The sequence below is a fragment of the Camponotus vicinus genome, unplaced genomic scaffold, assembly GCF_025532165.1.
Source record: "Camponotus vicinus isolate PSW18456_S1 unplaced genomic scaffold, iyCamVici1.0 SCAF_12, whole genome shotgun sequence".
NCBI lineage: Eukaryota > Metazoa > Arthropoda > Insecta > Hymenoptera > Formicidae > Camponotus > Camponotus vicinus.
The window spans coordinates 297077-307444 of NW_028141948.1; the positions used below are offsets into that span (position 1 = coordinate 297077).

Sequence of the window (10368 nt, forward strand, 5' to 3'; positions counted from 1 at the left end):
TGGAACAGACGTGGAATCGCGACAGATGAAATGACGTAATTTAGCATTTTTTTCCGCTCAATTAATCTTATTCTTGTGATGTAATACAAGAGAGCATGTGTATGCGTATCTTTGTGCACGTATATATCTTTAAACTTTTTTTCTACCCGCTTGAGACGGACAATTTCTTCTAAAATTTTCTCAAATTTTCAAGGAAATTGCGCGCGTACGGATTAACGAGAAAAAAAATCATTGTTCCCGTTATCTGCTCGCGGCTCTGCGGCTCGGGTTATTCTTTGCGGCCGTTTCTAGCCGCGAAATGCTTACCGTTGATTCAAGAATAGACAAGAGCTGGTCAGTCCGCGCTAGTCGGGGAGACACGCTCTGTCGAGTAGAGCGAGAGAGAAAGAGAGAGAGTTTGCAAAGATGAAAAATGCGTGGCCTATGCATTCGCCCGTGAAACTTGTATATAAGCGATCATAAAATACCGATAAAAGTGAGCACCGCGTACTGGAATGTTGCTTATTCCATCAGAATTAGCCTTTTTCCCGCAACTATTCAAATTGCATTTATCCCTACGATTCATAGCTCGATTGCTGTCAGTTTTATAAAATCGCGTTACAAATATGCCATCTGTTTTTGACGAAGAGTCCTAGTGGCCGAGCAATTGCGATCGCGCGTAGATATTTCGTAGATAGACGAATTAAATTTAAATTTAAATTTAATTGGCTTAAATTTAATCTGCTTATTCGAGCAACAAATTGCCACGGGGATGATAAACATGGGCGAGTCGGGGACGGCGCGAATATTACGCGCGCTAATAATAGGCGCGGGCAATAATATCGCGATAAAATCGGCGCGAAATAGCAACGGGGCTACTTTCATAACCGCGCGCCTTTCCCCTGACCTGGGTCGCGCACACGCGTGTGGGTGTCGCGAATCGAAAATCAACGTTCCCTTCGAATCTCGCGCTCGCGAAATCGTTTTGCGGTTTCTCGCCAAGGACTCGCGATCGACTGGCGCGCTCTTTAACGAACGGCTAATCCTTTCACCGTCGGACGGAACGTTGAGACTTTGGAGCATTTATTCGTATACTTTTTCTTTTTCGGTCGCGTACCGTGACACTTCTCGGTCAATTAGTAGCCTTTTAGGTGTCGCAAGATGACAACCGGTTGGCCAAGAGCAACGACAGCCGGTGAAGCGATAGAAGCTAATCCTGTCGTACGAAGCGACGACTCTTTCTCTTTCTCTCTCCGAATTTAATCATTCGAGCAATAAATCATACAATTAACGTACATTTACAAAAAGTGCGTTATTGTTAGCGTCAATTTTTTATCGTGAGGATATGAGTAATAACCGTTTCACTTTTTATTATAGAAACTACAAGTCGACGATAGCACAAGACATCAATCATCACATTTTATTTTATTCGACATTGTATCTATTTTTGATATAGCATCTATATTTCCTGTCTATTATCGTAACGGTACAAACTCCTTTTTTATACATGTTACCTTACGAATCTGTTTGTATTATCCGACCAAGAGAGAGAATGGCACCTCGAAATTTCAACATCCGTGTTTGCGCGTGTCATTTGTTCCGGCAGGACATTTTAAAACAATAAAGAAGATCGTGGCACGGTACAAGAACGAATAATGTGCTCGTAACAAAGTGCTGTCCAAGTAATTGTGACACGTTTTAGTGCTTGTCAGTTTTACGTGCTCGCTTTCGCTAGAAGCAGCAGCGACAACAATATCAATGATGACGAGCAACACGATGACGGAGAAAATAACAATCGTTAAGCAACGTTACACCTACACGCGATAGACTTTTTTCCATCCGCGATGATGATAATCTGACAAGTCGCACTCATTTTGTAGTCGCAATCGCATCTCCTTTCTTCACAGATATAAAGTTGAAATATACTCCATTTACATAGTATAAACTTGGTTTCGTGTTTTGTGACTTTGACATGTCTACCGGAAATGCACACGTCGCGTACGGAAATGAAAATATTATCCTCCCGGGTAAAACGCTGAATAAAATATCGCATGTTTAGAGAAAGAGTCGCACGCGCGACTGCGGACCAAGACATTGCGCCATCGATTTTATATCGCTTACAATAAAAGCATTCTCCTCGTAAACCCCTCGAGCGCTCCATCGTGTAACGAGCGCGATTAATATAAGGGAAAAATATTATCGCGCGCACGCGTGTGCGTGTCTGTGTGTGCAGTTTTAACAAATATTATTTGCGCATTCGATTCGCGTAATATCGATTCTCCAGAGTTGGTAAACAGCGTAAGCGCCCTAGAGCCATAAACGCGAGCTTATCGGACCTATACGCGTGGAGCTACTCGGATATCCCATTAAGAGCTCCGATGAATCGATTTTATCGAGCGCACTGCGTCTAATGAACGGACGATGATATATACGTGTACGTACGTACTATACATGTATGTATGTCGATCGTTTCTCTCCTCCATACGAGAGATGCGGTTCCTGTTAACAGTTGGCCGCGAGGCCAACGAGCGGTTCATTGATGAATCTCGCGCGAGCGAAGTCGATTGCCTCTCTTCCTTGAAAAATTCCAATGAAAAGCGACGGATGTCCGACTTTGCTTTAATAAAGAAATCCGCATTTATCGCCCGAGGGAAACTGCCGATCGATTCATCGAATTAATTTCTACGATTCGTCGATACGCATCGTACTTCTGCGGCCGATTAAACAAAGAATTAATTCTTTGCAAAAGGCTGTCGCATTTTTTAGTCGGTTAAAGCGATGCGAAATAGCGCGCACATTTTCCATGTCACAAATATAATGGCCAATGAGTTCTCGTTTATTACCACAAGCAACGTTTATTACCATAACGCGGAGATAAAACATGCGTGTCGTGATATACGTTATCAACCGACGCATTTATCAATTATTATCACACATCGTACGTATTTACGCATACAGCGAGCATAGTGCGAATCACTCTTCAACATAATGTTTATTTATTCAGCCACTCATTAGGATAATTGAAACAAGGTAATTAAGAGTGATATAACGTAACATTTCACGTTTTATTCTTTGTCGAAATATCTTTCGTTTCGATTGTGATTCCGACAGAGTGTTTGCTTAGAATTATAATCAGGTACGTGATATTTATATAAAAAACGTTATTTCTTACTTATCTCTACAAGCGCAGTCTATCTCTTTCAAAAAGAGACACTGTTGGTTCTTTAAACGAATGGAAAAATGCATTCAACGCAATGCGAGATTTTTGAGGGGAAAAAATGGAGCGCGCGAAAAAAGACAGCGAAGAGGAAGCCGCCTGCGAGTCCGACGCCTTTTTAGCCGGTGGATTTATGAGGATCCGTCTCTCGCGTTTATTGAAACTTCCGGCGAAGAGAGAAAAGGGGAAGGCGGACAACAACTCGACCGCGCGTGCGAAACTCTTGCGTGCGCGTATGCGTGCTTCGGCATATTAGGCACGCAATAAAGTGAACAAACGAGAGAGAGACGGAGAGAAAGCTCTCGCAGTTATCTTTCGGATTGACTTATGCGTAATAAAAAGTACAAAGACACGAATATCGATCATTCGCGCAAATAAACTCCCGCGATATATAATTTTAACGACTGTTTCTACGAGAAATAAAAAATCGTGTTGGACAATGAAAACGGGTAAAGCGACCAGATCGCTCGACTTTTCCTCTCCTCTCTCTCTCTCTCTCTCGAAGCCTTTCGCTACTAATTGTCGTTCGCTCGCGTATGCGTTTACGAGACGGCTCGCAAAGTGTCACGCATTGTTAAGCGGATCACCGGGCTAATTACCAGGTGTTCATTGACACGCCTAACGAGTGCGATGTATCCGACACACCGCAGTCGCGTTGTTAAAAATCTCGCGCCCGAGTTTCACGCTCTTCTCTCCCGGCATTGTGCGCTAAAGAAAAAAAAGAATCGTCATTTGAAAGACGGAAGACGCACCGTTATCCCGCGGATGATTTCTTGCGGGGACAATGTACTCTTTGCCGGGTAATGACGTCAAGATTTGCTCCGTTAACTCCCATCTCTCGAGTCTCTTCGTAATCGCCTCTCCAACAGGGATACACGTTTTCAAACTGCTTAATTACAGAAAATATTTCTTGTTTCTAATCCTATATAGAAATGTCTTAATCCACGACAGCGATATGGTTGAAACACGCACGAACAATTCTGACGTTCGTGAGAATCGTCGCGGACCGATGTTTTTTTTGTTCGGCCAAGATGAATAGCTGTTGGCGTTTTCGATTTAATGACACACGTCCTTCCTGCGTTTTTGCGCGGGTCGTGGCACTTAAGTGCCAACATCCGACAAAAGTGCCCGCTGCGAGGCGCAGAAACACCTGTTACAATTCGCAAGGGTGCGCACGATCGATATTACGTCGGGCCTGCTGCGTACAGCTTCTACAAAAGTTGTGTGTGTGTGTGTGATGCAAGATTGCATAAGAACGGTAAAATATAGATGGTATGTTGCAGGAAGCGTGTCAATCGCAAAGAAAAAAAAGAGAAATGATCGATTTGATCCAGACACGCTTTATCTTTGTTCGAAACTAATCGACCGCAAAGATATTCGAATACAAGTACATTTTATTACAACTGACACTTTTACACGCATTCTTTGGGAAATGATTGATGTTACGTTCGCAAATGTCGACGACAAAGAAAATGGCGGATAATTTTGGCGAGCCTTTTGTAATAAATCATGCCAGAGTTTTCAATCTGTATCTCGTGCCTCGATTAAAGAGAAAGTAGAGTTTTGAAGAAGAGAGACGCTTTGCTTTAAGAAAAAAACTTTGGAAATCGACTCGTTTAAGATGGAAAATCTGAAAAAAATCTGTTAACGATCCGAGGTTTCGATCGCGCGTTTCCTTGTACGAGCGCGCGTACGGCGTAGAAACCAATTCAGGATCGCGTCTCGCGAGTCCAGGAAGTCCCCCTAATAAGGAACAAAGACATTTCCATAATTAACCATTAACGAACAGCTCGTACGTCAGCTCTCGCGACTCGTATGTTTCTCGAACGTCGCTGTTTAGCGTGGCAATTGGGCGTGGGCGAGCCGATCGATTACCAGGAAAATTGTCCCCGAGAGATCGCATCTCGTATGCATCGCTTATTGCAATCTCCCCCTGGCGAGGCCTCCTCGGTGTCATCGATCATGCGCGAAAAAATTCTGCGAGCCACGGATGTTATTTAAATTTCAGCGACTTTATATCGCGAGTGATGGGAGAGGGATACGATATTACCAGCACGAATCGCAATTTCTCGTGGCCAGCCCTTAAAGAATGGTGTCATCGATCATGCAAATTTCGCATCATTCGCGATAAGGATAATAACCTTATTTGAATTTAGCGTCAAGTCTTCAATCTTCATTATTACGTCGTGATCCTTGATGCCTCGATGCTTGCTGGCAATCTGTGTGTGTGTATGTATGTGTGTGTGTGTGTGTGTGTGTGTGTGTGTGTCGCCTCAACGTCTTATTAAATTCGCGTAATGTGTAGATTTGTTGGAGAAAATTATGTTAATATCAATTACGCTCCAATTCTTCAAAACGATCCATCTCGTTTGTTATCGATATACAAGATGTGTAAAGGCTTAACCACAAGAATTATAAACTTAATTTTCTGCAAAACAGCAGGAAATTATTCACAAACAAGCATTACTAATTTATCGTACAATTTGTAACAATATATACTTGTATAACGTCACTTTTATATGATGCTATATTATTCTTCCAATATAATTTTAATTTTAGAAAAATTAAGTGTTACACAAATATACTAGTTGCACAATATTATTAAAACGGTAATAAACGAGCCTTGAATGAATAAGTTTATATGTTTCGTATCCCCCCATTCTTATTCTAATCGAGTCAACGTCTTTTTTATGACCATCGGCAGGCCCGACGACTTTTGTCACTCTCATAAATGTAATTGTGATCCGTACTCTTTTAATAGGCCCTTTGCAAACTGCACGGCAAACATCTGCGCTCAGATTCGAACGAAATAGTCTTTGTTCGTTGCCTTTCTTCAAAGATTTGTTTTTCGAGACTAATTCGAATCATTGAGGTGTGCTTAATCAAAGTAAATTAACAAGAGTCTCCCCTCCCTTTTCGTTCTCGCAGACACTCGAAAAAAATGATCGCCACGTGCGTTCTCTTTAATAAAACACCTCGGTAATGGCGTCCTTTAGGAGTCGTGACCCGGTACTAAAGATATAATAATTGTCGGGCAACCTAGGTGGTCGTACCTAGCAGTCGCGAAGCGTTGACAATGAACCGGCAACGAGCGAGCTTCTTCTCTCGTCTCGCCCTCCCTCGACGATCCGGTCGTCCACTCTCGCCGTGGCCTCTTCAGCGTTCGATTGTTTTCCGGGGTAAGAGTCGGTGAGGCGGAGAGGTGAAGAAACACGACGTGTGGGCCTCTAGAGTCGCTCCTAGGCCGCGCGACGACCTTTCTCTTATCGTGGAATCGTTTACATTGGCATTACCTCGTGCGCGATGCGGATGATGCGAGACTCCTACGCGGTGCTCTCGCGCTATTGTAACGCGTGGTGAACGTGTCGAGTGCCTCTCTCTTCCACCCGATTATCGAAAATTGCCGCATCGCGGCAATTTTTCTTCCTCTCCGCCTCGCCACTCGCGCCAGCCTCCGACGATTAATCACCGCGCCGCGTACATGGAAAAAAAATATCTATCGCGCAGTCTCGACGCGGAAGTTATTATTTCTCGAAACTCTGTGAGCCCCATCAGGCGTATCTCGATATAATTAAGATTCGAATTAAAATTCCGCCAAAGTAAGATGCTCCACCGGGCTAAAATTAAATCATATCGCGAGCTAATGATCGCGCATGACTGTACTTTACCTTGAAGAGGAAAGCGAATAATATAATATATACTTAAAATTATACACTGTGTAATTTATGTAGCGTGTAATTTTTTTGTGCTTACTAATATATATTTGCACATTAATGGCAGCGCCGAAATTCCTCGAGTGTCAGGTAGAGAAAAAAAAATTCTTCGGTCCGTTTGGTTTCATTCTTGCGTGTTTCTCGATAATTGACTGGGACCACGAAATACCCTTGGGTGTTTTGTCCGTCTGTTAACCGTCAAGAAAAGAAAAGATCGAATCGTCCTCCTTTAAGAAAAGAATTTTCACTTTCTCCAATTCATTTCGCGACAGGAAATTGACATTGTCGCGGGGATTGAGATCGAGATAAAATGCTCACTTCTTTCTTTCTCTGTGAATTTTACAGGCCGCGCTACGCTTCGCGCGAGTTTCCAAATTACACGAGTGTATAGTGTACAGTTGAAAGAAAAATGTAGTCTACATCTTAGCAAATAAAAAAAAAACATGTACACAAATTTTATATTAATCTGATTGTCGAAGGACGACAGTCAGGGAATTATTTTTCAACTCTTTCTCCTTTAATGTTTCAGCCACAAAATTTGGTACTTACTGGAGAGTTCCCGGACTGCGATGTAAAATTATGCGACTTTGGGATATCGCGATACATCAGCCACGGAGCAGACATACGAGAGATTTTGGGCACGCCCGATTATGTTGGTGAGTCTCTTACTTCCCGTTGCGTGCCATTCGTCTTCGACAAAGACTACTTGGATGAAAAATGCGTCCTTTGTGAATTCGCGAATATGTGACTGCGGTAAAAAGACTTTGGCTAATCTGTTAGCGTTATAATCAAAACGGGATTATAACCGTACTGGACACTTGTACGTTTTTCTAAAAGACCTCGCGTCTGCGTGTCGTTGAGAGTAATGTAACCGCATAATCCTGATGTCGAGCCCGTTTTCATACGATGCCGCGGCATCATGTACAAGCGGCGAACCAGTGTGCGGTTTCTAGTCTCAGAAGTCGATTCGAGTACTTTTGTACGCTTTTCTTCGACCTGTGCCTTGCGCCGCGAAACGGTTCGTCCGCGGTTCCACTAGGAAAACAGCCGCCTTGCATAATTGAACGGAACAAGCCAGTCGCCAACTCGACAACTAGTTGAAGAACCGCACGTGGTCGCCTCGGTCAGAAGGAACCTTTTACGATCTTCGCAACGGTTGCAATTACGCATCGCGCTAACGGTCCTCTGTTTCAAGTGGACAAAAGTGTCGGACAATTACACGAGAAGCGCGAAATTAGCTAAAGGAATAACTTTAACGTTACTCGTCGCAAGATTGAATAAAAAAATATAATGATACGAGATCTTAGTACCGGACGAAAAATCTCAATCGTCGTTTCCTCGCTCGTAAATTTGAATCGGTCAATTAACGTCAGCTTGGAGACGATTCGCGGAAATTAGCGAGACCGTACGCGCGAATTAAACAGCCTGGCGATTAAGCGGAGCGGACGGACAGAGGCCGAGGAAAGAGCTCGGAAAAACTGGCGCGGTCGGAAATGTGCCGATACAAAGCGGTACGATTCGAGTGCATAATTAGCGTTATTATGCAACGAGCGAGTCGACTCTAAGCGATCGCGCGCAGAGTCTAATACGTTCATAGTTAGGATTATTATTATTCCCGTTGAAGAGAGAACGTGCGCGCAAATTCCTCGCAAGTTGACGCGCGCGCGGCGTAATAGGGGCCGTAATGACGAAAAGACCGAGAAAGTTGTTTTTATCTCTTTAATTAATGCTCGAGCGCAACTCGCGCTCTCTAGCATTAGAATTTGATGCATCATCTCTCAATATAACACTCGTCTTATCTGCCTAGCCCCGGAGGTCCTAAATTACGAGCCGATCAGCCTTGCTACCGACATGTGGTCCGTCGGCGTGCTACTCTACGTGCTGTTAACGGGATGCTCCCCGTTCGGCGGCGACACCAAGCAGGAGACGTTCTGCAACATCAGTAGATGTCGCCTGGACTTCCCGGACGATCTCTTTGAGGATGTCTCCGAGGAGGCGCGCGATCTCATGCGCAAGCTTATGGTTAAGGATCCAAAGTAAGGGTTAGCAGAGATGCGCGTAATCGATGGCGGCACAAGTCTAATGTAAAGGAGAGAAAAAGAGGCTCGAAAAGTTTAATTCGGATGCGATTAAAGCAATGCGTAGAGCGCCAATCACGACGAGATTCATTGATCATCCCGAGCCATTCGTTGTCGTTGTTCGCCATTTATCTTCATACGTTCCATTTGACTCGAAAGATTTTCCCATTTGTTACTCCGACGCGATCATCGCGAGACATCGTCGTCACCGCGAATTACGTTACACACCCACGTCGTAATTTCTGTGCCGTATTTCTCGGTCGATCGATTTTAGCCTCGGTTGTCGAATCAAGTCGAATCGAAAAGTAGTTCGTCTTGGGTGACGAGTATGGACGAACGCGTTACCGGAGAAGTCGAATTCCTGAAGGGGACCGTTGAAAATAATTCCTTCACGGAAGGCTATAGCGATCTACCGAGAAGGTCCGGCGCTTACCTCGAAGCGAAAGCGGATACTTGTACTCGCGTTGATTACATTGTTAGTTATACGTATGTAGCCGATTATGTATGTTGGCCGATTTCCTAGAACGAAAACAATCGCATCGCGTAGACGTGACGCGTATCATTGCAAGCGACATTCCGCGCTGTAACCGAGATGATGACGGGCGATTCGGAGTCGGAGATGTTTGAGATTTAAATTTAATTAACGGAATAAAGCCCATAGACTTCTGTAACTATTCGTTGATGTTTCATCATGTAGATTCTCGAAACGATAGACTCTAATTAAAGACTTTGAATTTAACTTTTATCAAGTTATTAGCTCCAGTTTTTTGGATTCGATTATTGTACAAGATGCGGCATAAAATCGAATGTCATCATTATTCAAGGTCATGCAAATTTCTTTGAAAAATGTATATATATATGCGCGAATTAATAAAGCCACTAGTCTAATTTACAAAGCGCGCAAAGTCTTCCTCGTATGTGTGCGAATTACATTTAGTAGGTTCGCGGTCGTTTTTCTCGAGCCCGTCTTAACGCTTCGCGGATTATACCGTGCACAATGACGACACTGTGATTCCACCGAGATGCATTTATTAGCTCGTCCGGTCGAGGATAGGAACTGTCATCGTCGAGTCTCGCCTTGGCGAATACGGCGAGAAAAACGATCGGCGGCCACGTCCGGCGACTTTCTTCGAAGCGGGAAGAGCGAGGCAGGCGAGTTCCGCTGAAAAACTCGTAGGTTCCCTTATCGCGCGGACAGCTGAGAGGAAGTCGCTATCCGGAATATCCACGTCCTTCTCCGCGTGCGGTGCTTTATCGTGCGAAACCCGCATGACTTATCGTCACGTCCGACAATGCTATGTGTGGCGGTCGTCCCGCTTCGCTGACCTATGAATTACCATGTTTAGACTCGAGGAAGCTGCACGCGTTGCAAAGAACCGGA

The 10368-nt window shown here is 44.0% G+C and overlaps 1 protein-coding gene across 2 annotated transcripts in view; it reads left to right on the forward strand.

The window, feature by feature from the left end:
* LOC145963377 (uncharacterized) overlaps window positions 1-10368 on the forward strand; it is an 81072-nt gene that overhangs the window by 63808 nt on the left and 6896 nt on the right. For both annotated transcript variants that reach the window (XM_083085239.1, XM_083085240.1), the window contains 2 exons: window positions 7439-7565; window positions 8717-8945. In XM_083085239.1, the coding sequence (XP_082941365.1) occupies window positions 7439-7565; window positions 8717-8945 (356 nt within the window). The remainder of the gene's footprint in view (window positions 1-7438; window positions 7566-8716; window positions 8946-10368) is intronic.